Source organism: Dermacentor variabilis, chromosome 10 (assembly GCF_050947875.1).
Source record: "Dermacentor variabilis isolate Ectoservices chromosome 10, ASM5094787v1, whole genome shotgun sequence".
NCBI lineage: Eukaryota > Metazoa > Arthropoda > Arachnida > Ixodida > Ixodidae > Dermacentor > Dermacentor variabilis.
In genome coordinates, this window is record NC_134577.1 from 83116608 (window position 1) to 83132717 (window position 16110).

The 16110-nt window shown below is 46.9% G+C and overlaps 1 protein-coding gene and 1 pseudogene across 1 annotated transcript in view; both read right to left on the bottom strand.

Moving 5' to 3' along the window:
• LOC142559311 (acidic mammalian chitinase-like) overlaps positions 1 to 16110 on the bottom strand; it is a 28691-nt gene that overhangs the window by 3831 nt on the left and 8750 nt on the right. Inside the window, exons 2-6 of the mRNA XM_075670926.1 lie at positions 14686 to 14835; positions 13312 to 13529; positions 10407 to 10534; positions 6153 to 6264; positions 2042 to 2203 (exon numbers count right to left, since the gene is read on the bottom strand). Of these exons, the coding sequence (XP_075527041.1) occupies positions 2042 to 2203; positions 6153 to 6264; positions 10407 to 10534; positions 13312 to 13529; positions 14686 to 14835 (770 nt within the window). The remainder of the gene's footprint in view (positions 1 to 2041; positions 2204 to 6152; positions 6265 to 10406; positions 10535 to 13311; positions 13530 to 14685; positions 14836 to 16110) is intronic.
• Positions 15301 to 15478, bottom strand: LOC142562609 (U2 spliceosomal RNA; annotated as a pseudogene).

Here is a 16110-nt window from a genome sequence, read left to right on the forward strand (position 1 = left end):
GTTTGTTTTTATTTACCTTAGGGTGAGGCCGCACTTTAGGAGTGGCTAGAGGAAAACGGGAGAGAGGGAAGGGAAGCAATGGGAGAGGCCGAAAGAAAACTTTTGGGCTGATTTGAGCTGACCATCGGTTCGTGACAGTTGTGTGCTTGTAAAACCGCTTGCGATTGGTGCAGTTCTCCAGTCCCACGTTGCCGAGGGGCGCAGAAGTGGAATTCTTGTGGGAATCGAATTGCTTTGAACGGGGAATTTGGTCCCTTTTTGGAGGGAGAGCGATGAGAGTGCTGGAGTCGATGACTCCGCGAACTGTTGGCGAAATGTAAATAGGTAAATAAACCTGTACGTACGGAGCAGTTGTGGCGAGCCTTGTTTGCAACGTGTGGGGAAACACGGAAACACGTGCAACATGCGGAAACAGGCAAACAGCGCGCCACCAAAGCATGCTACAGTAGGAAGCGAAATTGTTTATTTGCCGGTACTAGGATCGATCGATATGCTGGAGAGCTCCGGTTGTGGCATACTGCGAGTGCTATGGTTATCATAATTGAATTTCTTCCGTGAGTTAAATAAAAACTGTGTTAAACGCCGCATGTGCAGCGGTGTATAACTGGTTACTTGACAGACGACGATGCGACAAGCTATGCAATGCTATATACAACGTACACAATACTTACCCACGAGCCGGTGCCGCTGAAACGAAATATGTCTCTAGCAATTATCATTTGGGCTGACAACTATTTACACCGGCGGCTAATACTGTTGGTCATTGCAAGACTAGCCGTGTCCTCTGGTTAAACTTAGCGCCACAAGACGCCATCACCAACACCGCTTCACATGTTTTAGTCGCCTGTGAGCCGGCTTTCGGCAAATAATGATAAAGCATTTTAGCCTATTCCTAAATGTACTGCGTTTACAGAATGCTAGGTTACCTCTCTCTCTCTCTCTTTCTCTCTCTCTCTCTCTCTCTCTCTCTCTCTCTCTCTCCCACCCCTTGCCGCGGCCGCAGGAATATTCAGGTGTGCCCATTCAGTTGCGATGCCCGCTGCCTTTTAAATGTAATGCAAAAAAAAAACGGCGTAGTAAAGACAAAGGACAAGTTGAGAGAGGAAAGGCGCTGAAGCGTTTTCCTTCCCGCTCATAATGCAATAAAATTCTACTTACTACAGGACGTTCGCGGGGGCTCGGTCGTACTGGTGGCGCTCTCTAGTGGCACAGAGTTTAACCAAGGAGGAACCGGAGCTGCTATTGAAGTAGCGTGTACCGTATTCTGTTCCGGTTCCCGGTGTAAAAAGCCCACTTCGGTACAATCATTACCGTGCAGCACATTTCATGTTTTTTATTTGACGAGACATACATGTAACAAAAGATATCTAACGCATTCTTGTTAGACAGAGGGCCGCAAAATATCGCTACCAGCCTCACTACTGCCGTCCACGGCTGCGGTAACCCAGCATCCAATTAACAGCAATACCTTTATGGACAAGCTAAACTTTCAGACACGTACACAGCAGCATAAGAGTGATTATTTAAAATGCGAGGGGATTTCCTTAATTTACCTTAATTTGCTACAACTGTGTGCTTCTTTGGGCGTAGTGACGTTCTAAAATATTCTAAAAGTGCTCGAAAAACATTCGCGCTTACGAAGAGTGGCTATTCAATTGGTTATTCAAAAGATTTGAATATTCGCACACCCGTAGTTGCTAGCTGTCCTTTAATGCATGTATACCGTCGTAAGTAAGGACCTCGACAACCTCACAGGCGAAATTGTCGAAGCCCATATGCTTTTGAGACTTTGTTCTGATTGTGTGAGTGCCCCTCGTGTGTCATCTTGAGCGATAATGGGAGTCGAATTTCTTCATAGCTGTCGCAAGCGTTCGCTTCCCGTGTTGTCATTGAATTCTATACATTCACCGTTTCCAGGAGTCAAAATGCTGTTTGCGACGTTAACGCTCCGTCTAGCGTATTCTTTCTTCTTTCCGCGCGCACTCGGGCCTCAACGAACTTTCTTTTTTTTTTCTCAGTATTGGCCACATCATGCACGTGCCTCGGCATAGGAAGCGTCCCTGATGTGCTTCGCCGGGGCTCCGACTCCGTGATGCTCGGGGTCCCGAAGCAAGAACTGGTTGCCACCCAAGTCGAGGGTGAAGCAGAGGCGGGACTTTGGCGTCCGCGCCGCCAGCTTGGCCAGTTTGTCCACTTCGTTGCCCTGCGCACACGACGAAAGTAAGGGAAGAAAAAAAAAGCGGAAGCGAAAGAACTGCCTGTCTTACACGCGACGTGGACACGGTAAATGCGCGACATTCCTTTATAGCAGCGTCTTCATCGTAATTTGGGGGTTTGTGTCCAGCGCGATGCGAAGGCCTCTCCGGGACCGAACCTTGTGTCTAGCGTCAAGTGACAGGTCCTGTGCCTGCGAATTTTTCTCCCTTCTTCACAACCACTGAATCCTCGGCCGTCCTCCATTGCGTTTCCCTTCTCATTGGTGCACATTATGTTACTATGCCGTGTGTTCGATTAAGACTTTTCTGGTGTTCTTAAAGATTGCCTCTAACAGATGGCATAATGTTTGTCCTCGAGCTGGGTTATTTTAAGAAACGGACATTACTAGCACAATAAACCGAAACAAGTATTCAACTAATTAAGAAAACTCAATAATTACATTTTTTTATTATTTACTGTACGGAACATACTGCAATTTACGAATTGTAGTCGGTGAATCTGCGAGACCTATCCACTTGAAGAGAATCTCAAGGACGGCACCAGTTTCTAAATATTGTTTTCGAAAGTGTGGGACGAAATACGTGGGCGCTCCAGTTACGTTTCTGCTTCAATGCATAAAACAGCGTATTGCTGAAAAAAAAGTAAGTGGAACAACAGTCAAATTTTACCGCAAGTTTGATGGCGCATATTTAGAAACTTGTGTCATCCTGGAAATGCATTCCAAGTGGATACGCCCTGCATACTCACCGGCTATAATGCGCAAATTACAATACTTGCCTTAAAATAATTATTTAAGAAGTTAATTACTTCAATATGTATTTCGATTTCTCCTTCAAGTAATGTCCGCCTCTCTATATAATCCAGCTCAAGCACTAGAATTATGTTATCTGCAACACGCTATCTTTTTTATTTCGGAAAGCTTAAAAATGGTCATCTTATAGAATAGACCGTCGATGAACTTATCCAGGCTTTTAATGCTTTAGCATTCTTAGGGTACTTCGCACACTGCCCGTGAACTGTCTCTCTATGTTTGTACCTGACAGTTTTTCCGCCTCTCTGGGCCACCGAGTAGTCCGCGTTCGATTGGCTAGCCCATCGCGGTGCTGGGCTCAGGCAACCAGGATCGAAACCAACCATCGGACCAACTTCGGTCACTATGAGTACGTGTCAGTGTGTAGGTACGTGCCACTCTGCAACGAACCTCTTTCACGCCCACCTGGGTCACGGCATCGATGCGGGAGTGTGTAGGAACCGCTGCTCGATGAAGCTCTTTGTGCCAGATTGGGCGACTGGGTGTGCGCCAGCAGATGTGTTCCGCTCCTCAGTGAACGTCTCTGGCGCCAACGTTGGGTAACTATAGGTTTGTGCCAACGGTAACGTGCCACTCTAGAGTGACAAAAGAGATCCCTCACATTTCTCCGATGCTGAGCGGAATCGAGCCCACGTCACAAGGGTGACTCGAGGGCGGCAACCGGACGCAGTAGCAAGGGTGCGCCGCAGATGCATTGGGCGTGTGCCGCTCTTCGACGAACCTCTCGCCACCGTGGGTCCGCTGAGTGTGTGCCACTCAGCGGGCGGTGAGCAGGGGGAACAACTCTGCAGCGTGCGCGTGGCTCCGGCGCACCGCGCCTCTCCTCTCGGAGGCCACGCGCGAACTTATCGGCAGTGCCGCCAGGTTGCGCAGCGCGTCCAAAAAAAAAGCGCGAAAGAGGGAGGAGCGCGGTTGCAGCATGACGCATTTGTCGGCGTTCGCACGCAGGGGCGCCCCGTGCGTTGTGGAGGCCACGTGTAGGCTTCGGGGCGGCGTCGGCTCTTGATCGCGCCGAGTGTTCTTAGGAACGCGCGAAAGAGAAGTCAAGCTACAATACACGCCTCACACATAACTCGTTTCGACGGTGTCAATACGTTGAGACGCTGCACTGATTCATGCTAACGCGTTGCCGTCGACGCTCATTGTGAGATGGGTTCTGCCGCAAGATTTTAAAGGTACAAAGGGGACACACATTTGTGGAATACCTGTTAATTTTGTTTGCATGTGATAAAATAGCTGCGCTGTCCAACAATCTGCGCTAGAAATACAGTGCAAAAATAAGCGTTTACACGTTGCACGCATACCTGTGAACAGTGTGCAAACTTGATTCTGTAAATTTCTTGGGAATTATCTGATGTCTATTTCTAAAATTTCCTATGCTGAGAGCAGATGAGTTTGAATGTTCCTTTAATTGATGCCAGCAGCATATCCAGCGATGGCATGACTGGCATGTGATGCGAAGGCCACAATGGGAAGAAAGTTTCCGGTACCGCAGGTGAAAGCCGTGTTTTCATTGGGAGCATCATAATTGCTTGCCGGGAGAGTGATATGCGAAATGGTATGGCGTATTTCTGCCAGCCGCTTTTATTTTAAATTTCTAAGTTCGATAAGTTTTCTTTGCCTGCGTAAAGTTTGGTAATGCATTTCCCTCGGGATAACACAAGGTAGGCGTTGTTATATGCAGAACTTAGTGGATATAAAATGGTCCCAGGACCCCTTTAATTTGTTCAGCTTCGACTGTTCCCCAACCGCATTGATGTGAGTCGAATATTCACCTCCAAAGCGATTATAGCATTAAACAAGCATGGGGTTGTATAACGTAAAACTATTCTAATATGTTTTTATTCCGATCTCCTGACGCCAAATTTGCGTAACCACCGATGCAAGCATCGGGCGGTCACCCGCAGGGTTGTCTGAACAAACCAATCAAATGCTCCCTTCGTTCATAGGAGGTCACTTTTGTTTGCTCGAAAAACGAATAACATTGCCTGCACTGAGCGGCTTGTCTTATCTAATTGGCTCACAAGAGGCGAAGGGCATGCTCAAGTGGAGAGGGATTTGATGGGGCCGAGCATGTGCACTGAAAATAGATAACCGAATGAGGAGGATGGTGCCGGCGTCTGCGATTGGTCCACTTTTTCTTACTTAGCCTGCGGTGGCTCATCGACAACCGTGACAGAATGCAACGTAAGCTTAAGAATGACGCTAAAACTGATCCTCAGCAAAGAAGAGTTTGCAGAACGAGATCGTAAACGTGCCCAAAGTTCTCGAAAACGGCACACGGCCACGCAAAATGTTTTATTACACGCAAATAAACCCATGCTCTCCGGCAGGGGCGATTAGCCAATGCCGGAGCGATCAGCGGCAGCCATCTTTTATTCCTTTCGGAACGGGGCAGCCTGCCTCTATTCAAAAGCAAATTCGGTTTTGTTCGGCAATTTAATGCACCTTTAACACGTACGCGTCACTTTCACGCGGGAAGTTTTTGCGGTTTTGTGACGTCGCCTGAGAGGCAGGTGAAGTGGGCGCAGCCCGAAAACTTTTGGCCCAATTGTCCAGGGCTCATGGCAAAAAGGCGTCGAATCAGAAATAACTACTTTTATTTTGTTCAGTCAAATTATGCATAATTAGTGTGTACACGTCATATCAGATGGGGAGCTATCGCGGTTTTCGTGACGTCGCGTGACAGACAGGTGAAGGGGAGATGGTCCAAAAAAGTTTTTGACCAATCGCGTTGGCCTGATTGCAGAATTAGAATAGAAAAGTTTGGAATAGTTTTGCGTTATAGCACCCATGGTTACAAAATGATTCCTTATCGTCCCTCTCATTGCTTACAGCCTATTCCTATTACACATTGTTTGCCGCTGTTACTACTGCATATATGTATATATATATATATATATATATATATATATATATATATATATATATATATATATATATATATATATATATATATATAAAAGTTTACGCAGGCTTTCTCCAACTGCCCTAAGATGTTCATGCAAGCTCGTTTTGTGGCGTCATCATCGCATTGTATACGAAAGCGTCCAGAGCTGTATGAAAGCAGCTGTAGTAAAGAACACAAAGAGATTAAAAAAGAACAGTCGAATGTGAGGCGCACCAGGAACTCGCCGGTGGTGCTGTTGTCGTACTTGCTGTACGGATTGGTCAGTGTCGTGTAGTCGTCCGTGTGGCGAAGATGGCAGGTTTTAAAGCTCGCAAAGTCTACCATCCTGCGCCAGGGTAAAATTTGAAGTCCTCACGTGGTGTGTAGGAGCCATTTATTTACTCGTAATCAGATCCCGTATGGCATTAATGAGAGTAGTCAGCGTACAGCCATGTATGACTACTTCAGTACAATGCTCCCTAGCACATCTCCTATTAACTTTGCTATTTGGTGGCGCGTTAAAAACATCCAATATTAACAGTAAGAGTTGATGTTGAGTCATGTCGAAAGCTTAGCGCTGTCACAGAGAAATACGAAAGGAAAAGAACACAACACTAGCACTATATGCAATACGTTTATTTCTAAAACATAGCTTAGCATGCAGAAAAACAATGTTCATATGCACTCGCATGTGAATAAATATAATCGGAAAAAGATGAAACCTCGACATTTAGGTCTTGGCATTTTGTGTCAGTTCGTTCTGGCCCTGTTCAGAGATACGTTTCATCTTTTGTTCGCAACCTTTTTTTACATATGTACAGTCAACAGTAAAAGTTTGTGGGATGCGCGAGCGCGTGGCAAAGCGACCCTCCTCCCCTTCTAGCGGTGAACCCCTGGTGTCGAGACCGACGCCTGCACGCATGCGCATCCCTCCGAGACTGCAATCGTGCATGTTTCCGCGCTTCCTCCTTCCGCACCGGCGATATACGAATGTAGCCGCGAGGTAGCCCCCTTGCGATACGCGCTGTGGCGGCTTCGACGTGCGAAACTGTGTGAAACGTGTTTAGAAGCGTGAACTTGCGGGCGCCACTGCGGCTGCTTTTTGCCGAGAAACGAGCGCTGACGCATAGGGCCATCCCGGTGGCGAACACAACAAGTCATTTTCTTTTTCTGGGCTGCACCTTCTCGTGGCCAATCTTCGTTGTTTCTTTTTACGAACGGTGCGTTCTACCGCCTAAGAGCGTGGCGGCAAGACGAAAAGACGAAAATGGACCATTGATTTCCGTTGTATAAACGAAGTTCTGCCCGTGGAAGCCGCCACGGCGCATATCGCAAGAGGGCTATACCTCGCGGCTACATTCGGATATCGTCGGCACGCAAAGGGGAAGCGCGGGAACATGCACACTTGAAGTCTCGGTGGGACGCGCATGCGTACAGCCGTTGGTCTCGAACCCAGAGGTTCACCGCTAGAAGGGGAGGAGCGCTACGCTCTCGCGCATCCCGCAAGCTTTTGCTGTTGACTGTACATATATATCGACCAATGCTCCGGAAATAAACTGCAAGTTGATAGCGTTTCTGGTGCGTTCTTTATATGCGCTATGTTTTCGTCTGTTGCTGCGAAGAATTCTCCACTTGGATGCAAATTGCTTCACGAGTGTGTGTCAGTTCTGTAACTGAGTCCGGGGTGTTTGTTAGACATGTACACACATGTACATTACACACATGTACACACATGACTATTATAGGAGCAAGAATATCAATAATGGCGGGGACAAGAAAGGCGACAGGATCTATTTTGCTCCCGTGTTTTTTCGCGCTCTGCGTTATTTATGAATGCAATCCAACTAACACAAGTTGCTGTGGTATACTCCAAGGAATCCTTAAAAGCTTGATGTTAGCGTAAGCTTGCATATACATACTTTTTGTTGTTAATTTCACTGTACTTTTTCTTTGTAAGTTGCTAAATGTTGCAGAGGCGTGCGCAATTTTCTTATCGATGCTTGTTTGAAGTTCGAAGGAGATGTCAGCGTCATCAAACCGGTGAATGACCAAGGAATGCCTACCAGGAGTATCTTGCTATTTTCTCTCGAGGTTTAAGTTGCTACCCCTAGCCAAGCGAAATTTCATCTCATCTCGTCGAGACGAACGTAGTGCGAGCACGAACGGGCCGATATGGCCCATGTGCTTTGGGGAATGCCAACGCCACGAGGAGGAAGGACAAGGAGGAAGGGGGAAGACAACAGCAGGACCCTCTGGATCGGGGCGCCTCGCTGAGAGATGGCAAGCCGCCCTCCTCAGCGAGGCACCCGAAGACAAGGAGTGGGCCGTCCAGCGGGCCAGGGCCGTTGCCGAGGATTTCGGAAGATTTTCCTCGAGCGATGGACCCATGGCAGTCTAGCCCCGGGCACCAACATCAATAACCGTTGGACAAATAAAGTTTACTCCTATTCTATCCTATCGTCCAGACGAGATGAGATGAGAAACGAGACGAGGACGAGATGAACGCACGCGAGCAGTTGTCCTCGTTCTCGTTCATAGTCTCGTATTCTGTATTGTTTGAAATTGCATCAAGCTTCAGTAGCTTAGTCTTGTTTTCTACACTGTAGGCCTATTAAGGTGCCGGTTAAAGAGTCGCAAATGTAACCGGTACCTCAATGCATTTGTACACCTTAGGGGAACGTAAGCCTCTCATTCGTAAGGTCTGCATTTATCAGGCTTTCGCGTCACGGAGAAGTGTTACAAATGTTCACGAAAGACGAATTTTCGACCATTTATTTCTTCACTGTGTGTCTTGAGTTGACATAATTTGCGCTGCGCGAAAATTTCTCCGGATATTTTGTTCTCGAAGTACACTTCGTGCTTAATAAAATTCGAGTTAGAGCTATGCACCTCTGCACCGTAAAAAAAAAAAAAATTTGCTGAACGAAGGCATGTTCTTCCTCCTGTGTAAACTGAAAAAACAGTACGAATTTCGGCTTTCGGAAGTATTACTACATCTTCTTTCAATCCTTTTCAAACTTTTGACCTGTGACAGATCGAGCAATACAATAAAAAAAAGATTACTGTAACATAACCTTTTTTACGTTAAACACTCAATTTCGCTTGCGTGATGATCGAGGTGCCGCTAAGAATGAGTGGCAATAATATTTGATCAGCCGCCCGTGTTCAGTAGCTCTACATCTCGCAACTCCTCGTGTTTGGCTCATACACTCACGCGACAAAGCATACAATTAAGATCAGCGTAAGCAAATTAACGTTCTCTAATAACGTCAGCAGCACTGGGCAAACAGAGAACCAAAACTCTACCTAACGGCTTGCTCAGGGCTCCCCCCTTCCCACCACCTCCCTCCCATCTCGAACCACGTGAAACTAAACATGCAAATTGGTTTCAAGAAGTCATAGTGGTTAAATGCACTCGTCGCGCATCAAATTATTCAATTAGAATAAATAAATGTTCAGCGGTGACGCTACTGGTTACGTGTTAACTTGTCCATGTTCGAAATCACAATTCACGAGTAACGGCTGTATACTGAAAAACAAAGTGGGTGTTGATTACGTTCATGGCGTGGTGGTCCAGCTGCTGACACGAGGTCGAGTGTTCGATCCCCGGCCGTGGCGGTTGCATTTTTGTGGGGTGCAGGTGCAGCGCAAAAAATGTTTGAGTACTTCGAATCGCGCGCACGTTAACGCGACACTAAACACAAAAGCTAAGTCAGTTTAGACTGATGACGTATTCGCTCAAAACCCTACTTTGAGCGAATACGTGAATTTCGTGGCCGGACACTGATTACTAGAAGAGAAAACAGAGTCAAACTTTCCATTCCTTGAATATTGTGCCGAATCGCCCGGCGCCCCTGCGTCAGTGCGACGTAAGTTATATAAAACTGTTTCGCACTATTTGAGCCATTGCGGCATAGTAAAATTTATCAAAACCTGCGAAGTTCAGTATTTGGTTCTTTTAGAAGGCAATGTAGTCCATTTTTTCCTATAGAAAAAAAAAGTGACTGTCCTCTACCGGGCGTGGCTACTATCTATGACGTCGCTGTGGGCCGGTGGGGGAGCTTGAACTAAAGCACCTTTTGGTGCCCACCCAGCTTTCGTTCCCGCGTCTTTTGTGGCCTCATAAATCCTCCTATCGCGATAAGTGTGGCTTCTTTTCGCAGTACAGAACGGTAATTTACCTATACAACTCGACTTATTGACTCTTTGGAGTTCCCTTGAACAGCCCCAAAACGTCAAAATTAACGAAGGGCCTTCCGCGATGGGGTCTCCCATAAACCACAGCGCAGTTTCAGTACCTAGCTCGCACCCCGCAATTTGCAGTCCCTTACCCGTCAGCGTTCTTCTGCACTCTCCCGTACGCCCGGACGTTATAGCTTCCGCGAAATTCTTGTCCCCCATTTTTTAAAGCTCCGTGGTGCTGGCAACAAACACACACAAACAAAGAAGAAAATGCGAAATCGTCTTTTGCCATGCAGCAGAGGTCACCGGTTGGCGACGACGCCATTAGTGAAACCGTACTTGAGGATCTTGAGCAGGCCTTTCTCCACCGCCCTCTGCGTGCGGTCGATGCCGACGGAAAGCAGGTGCTGCCTCTTGAAAGATTTGCGTAGAGCCTGTTGGGTGGAAGAGTTGAGTTTGTTGAGTTTAATGGCGCATAAGCAACTAAGACCATGATGCGCCAACCACAAGATATAGTTGAGTAGAAGAAAGTGCACCAGACGCTATAGCAACTTGCTCGTCCCCTTGACTCAATTACACTATAAATAGCCATTCTGCTCAGCCGACATTTTATTTGGACAGCAAAAGTAGCGTGAATCTTGTTTTGGGACTTGCCAAGCTTCGTCAGAACTGGAACGACACATAGGATGACCATAACGGCGGTACTGCGTACGCTGTGAAAATGTTTACGCCCTAAATAGCGTTTCTTGTCGGACTGGTAACACCCTTACCTTTAGGTCCTTAAAAAATTATACAGGCTCACAACGGGGCTCTAACTAAATGTGCCATGAAAAAATACGTAGTTGAAAACTATATGATCATTCTGGCAGCCTTGCGCGCAGAAATATCCGACAAGAGAGTTTCACAGGGATAAATATGAAACTCTCCTGTCGGATATTTCTGTGCGCCCAACGCTCTCAGAATGATTATACAGTTTTCAACTACGCCTTTTGTCATCGCACGTCTAGTGACAGCTCCGTTGTGGTCGTCGATAAATTTTTATAAGGCCCTAACGGCGATAAGAAGCACCCTTAACGGGTGTAAACATTTTTACAGTGCTATATAGCGCGCGAGTGTAGGAAAAAGGACAGCGAAGAGTAAAGAGCGCTCTTTCTCAGTCCTTTTCTTTCCTAGATTCGCGTGCTATGCCATACTGCCGTTATGAACTGCGACCACCTCCGCCAAGCTTCTACACTAATAGCATAGCCTCTTAGATGTCTATTTTGCATGCTAAGACGAGTATTGGAACACAGCCAATGTTGCATCGAATTAGATCACACATACCTAAGTCTTTCTTTCCCATGTGACGCACCATTCTTCCGGTTCAGAATGCGATCCGTAACAGAAGTCTCTATGTATGTATGTATGAAACTGAGTGTACAGTGACCTGTGTGTTTTACTTAATAACATTTTAAATATAAATTGCACTTATCGCTGCTTTGTTGTTGCCCCAATTTCGCGTCAAGGTAGTATATTATGGTTCTGATCCTTCAATGTAACGCTTGATTGTGATACCTGCATAGCTTGCGATGAAAAATAAATGCGAATCCACGAATGTCTGCAACACTCTTTTCATCCAAATCGCATCCCACACCCGCCGTGGTTGCTTAGTGGCTATGGTGTTCGGCTCTTAAGCACGAGGTCGGGGAGTCCAATCCCGGCCACGGCGGCCGCATTTCGATGGGGGCGAAATGCTAAAACACCAGCGTACTTGGATATAAGTGCAAGTTAAAAAACCCCCAGCTCGTCCAAATTTCCGGAGTCGGCCACTGCGACATGCCTCATAATCAGATCGTGGTTTTGGCAGGTAAAACCCGATATTGTTTTTTTTAATCGCAACCCACAGCACTGCATTGGATATAAGCTTAGAGGTTATGCTTGTTGTGCTGTAGTCGCAAGGAGTGACAAGACAACGTCATAGCTGCCCTCACTACAAGGGGTGCGGGTAAAGGCAACTTCGCTTTTTTTGTTTCTTTTCTAAAACCCAACAAGCTACAGCGACATGTGTTATATAGAACGATCCAGATCATGAATTGCGATCTTGCTGTTAAAATTGAGCAAGTACAGAATAAAAATGAGCGCAAGGTTATATTTCTTAAGTTGTTAAGGTGAAGATTTAAACTTTGTGCATAGGATAGGATAGGAAAACCTTTTTTTATATGCCGGCAACCGATGGTTTAACCCGTCGTGACGCTGGTCAAGCGTCGACCCGGGGTTATGCCCTACTCCGCACTACCCCAGTTCGGCCCACTTGTGGTGGGTCGTGAGGCTTTTGCTTTTCGAGCGCACACCGGGCCTGCTGGACGGCCCATAGTTGAGTGTCCTCGGCTGCACGTTCTTTTTTCCTAGTCCGTCACTACTACGCAACATTTATTCAAATCAACACAGTAACTTATATGTTAAATGCAAAGAACCATCAGATGTATTAAACATCCTTTGGGCATGACCCAAGAAGCACAGAAGAAAGTAAACACTCCTGAGCCATGGGAGGCCATGTTGCTCAGCTAAGACACTGTTGTACAAAAAGGGGTCATTGCACGAGTTGAAGAAGCCGCCAAAATCCGAAGAATCACGGCTGCTTAACAACGCCGCCTCGAAATTCCCTCTTTGTCAAATAAAGTTCATACGAACTCAGTCAATCACTCACTCACCGATGCCGCATTGTCGCGACCGCATCAGGGTTCCGACGCAAGCTGCGTTTAAGCATCTCTGATTGACATTTCATACCAACCACGTCACCGAATGCCTTTGCCACCGCCGCAAAGCCGTAAGAATGGTAATCGTATGAATTTAATATCAGGGTAGCCCCGAAACACACCTGAGCAGACGACGCGCCCACCTCGTGGTTATCGTCACCTCCGAGAATTTTTTCCTACGTTGAGTTTCACGCCCAGGTATCGTGTCACTTCCGGCGAGCAGCAATAGCGCTTGCCGGAAGGCGCTCTCTAGTTTCGGTATCCAAAATCCGCTATCCTTGCTGGCTTTTCGTGACCCTTCGTAATTAAAAAAAATAAAAAAAGTTTGCACGGAAGCTTTTGTATAGCATTTCTTTTCGCCATGGAAAATTTTTTGTTGCAACTAGTTCGTCTGCTAACAGCTTCTGCGTAAAACTCAGGACCGCTGCACCAACAGCCCATCACGAGCATCACGATGAGCATCACGCCAACATCACCGTGACGATGCCGGTGATGTTCGGCATGTTCCTAGGCAGAAGGTCGAGCCCGGCCAGGTGGAGTCCGTCGACGTCGCTGCGGCCGAGCCAGACGCGGGCTTCGGAGGCGAGCCGCTGCGCGGGCCAACCCGTGCCCAGCATGGCCGCCAACTCCACCGAGAACAAGAGGCGGGCCTCGGGGGCCAGTTCACGCACGTGCAGGAACTTCTTGAAGGCGTCTGCACCGGCGACAAGCGTGGGAACGCAAGAATTGTTGGCTCTGAATGCTTTCTTTTCTCTTGAAGACCCGCAGCTGATACACAAAATACCGCTAAGAAACAAACAAAGAAAGACGACAGGATAGAGTGGTTTCTTAATGCTTTCTGCGTGTGTCAAATTTGGCGCCTTAAAAAAATTTCATCGCAAGGAACATCGACCAACTAGCGCATCTCGCCACCTTGCTGCTAGTTATTTTTCCCTTCGACTGCATCATGCGGCTTATACAGTGTTGTGGGGTTTAACAACCGCAGTCATTCATAAACCGTAAACTCTGGCGCCAGCCTCTACGGGAGCTTCAATTAAGTGTGGCGGTTCAGCCAGAAAAGTACTCTGGACATCGTCGAATCCCGCCGTATCGTCCAATTCGGTAAGGGCGACGTTTCGAGGCAATCAGCTTGGCCGTAGCAGACCTCCGGGCCAATCACAGCTGACAAGATGGCGAAGTCGACAGTACGGCGGAATTCGATGATGTCCGGGGTAGCACCCAAGCACAGTGCCCCTCGGCGACAGCAGCGGGCAGTACAAGGCTCTGCCCAAAGGCTCTGTCCAAGTGGCTTCAAACGTATCTATGCTATTTTCTAAGTTGGTCATTTTCAACCACATTGTGCGGTATCAGTGTCGCAATTTGCAAGCATGCGTGCCAAGAATACTTGCCTTGCTGCGTTTTTAAAGCTATCACTGCTTCAAAATTTACCAATATAATCAACGTCAAGGATCTATGCATTGAGAATTCTTCCCATCCTGGCTGAACTATCGCAGTGCCAGAGTCCTCTCCAGCAAATTTTATACCGAAAGACAGTATTTCAAAATTTAATTTTAGGTATATAAGCTGCATACAATAGAAAGAGAAAGTACCAACAAATTCACACAATTCAAGATCACTAATCCGTGAGAGATATGCGCGACGCAGTTTCACTAGTGTTAGCTACATGTGCGCCACGCGTTCAAGCAAATAATCAAGTGCGACATGAAGGATAAATCGAACTGTTTGCTTGTCACTCTTAGTTATACAAGGAGGTACTTTTAAAATCATCCTATATCTAAAGCTGTTGCTGTTTCCTTAGAATTGGTGTAGCGAGGGGGGAAAAAATAACGCACGCTTCTCGAGTGTTTTACCCTTGTCGTAGCTGTAGAGCACATCCTCGTCATTTAGCCTTGCTCTGTTGGGCACGCTGGCATAGATGAAGTGAGTGCACACGCCGTAGGGGTAGATGCCCAGGCGGTACCGCACGGAGAACCGGCACAGTAAGTTGACGCCGGAGGACGCTGCAGATGCCGCAGCGCAAGAAAAAAACAAAGTAAGAAAAATGAGTAAGTCACTTTAATTGTGTAGAAGATTGGTGGTCTATAAGGGACGCCAAAAAGGGCTGTAAAGGGGCCCCTCGTCACCAGGCGCCACCGCAAAGTTCGATTACACGTTGGACATTGTATGGCGCCGTTCGAGGAGCGATTTTCGGAAATAATTTTTCAGATTGGTTCATTATTAGATGAGATACGAGAAATTCACGGGCACATTTATGTGCTGTCAAGAGGTGAGCTTCACTGCCAACGTTGACACCCTTACAGTCCCGACTAACGTCCGCAAGCGACACCTTATCCCATACCGGAGCCGAGGGGCCCCGTCACGTTTACGTCAGGTGTCCTGTTTTTTAACAGTGAAGCTGTATATGACTAGGTTCTCGAAAAAAAATGCGTGCATCTATCGAGCCGTGTAGATAGAGATTTTAGCTCCATACGTGGGCCGAACACGAAGATAATGCAATACCGAGCTGACCTGGGGCGGAGGTAAAGCAGGCTTTAAGTCAACTTGCAAAAATAAGTTTAATACCGTTCGGTCCAAATGCAACCGGCGTCAGATATTAATGAAGCTGATAAGAACAGATACTGCGCTTTGACATGCGTCGGCCATGTCTACGTGCTTTCATTCGTTCGTTGAGCTGGCAGGTCTTTAGACCGGGTGTGGTTTGTGCCGTCGTTGGAGCGCATGGATGGATGGATGGATGAATTTTATGAGTGTCACATTTGGAACGGGGCGGTGGGTTGCGCCACCAAGCTCATGGTTTATACTGTCTAATGTCCCCCCTAAGTTAAACAATAAAAAAGAGAGAAAAAAACACATTAACTTCCCCACCCAAATTTTCTTATCCCCTATTTCGAACTGTGCTTTTGATGTCCCCGTTTATTGTCGTTTCTCTATTTTTCTTTCACCAATCCTCTAATCACCTCTTACTAATGCCTATTGCGGACATGCTTACTTTTCCAGTGCTCTTGCTGAACCTATGTGCTTCAAGGAGGCCAGTGGCGCCTAAATCGACCGCTCGGTAGAAGTCTTCACATTCTAATAAAACATGCTCCATAGTTTCCCTAGCTTTATCGCAGCAAGCACGTGCTTCTTCTTCCTTCTTATATCTCGCTTTATAGGTGCGTGTTCTAAGGCATCCCGATCTCGCTTCGAAAAGTAATGAGCTTCCCTTTGAGTTATCATAAATTGTTTCTTTCCTGATTTCGTTTTTTCCTCTTAAGTAGTTACTCATGGCAGGT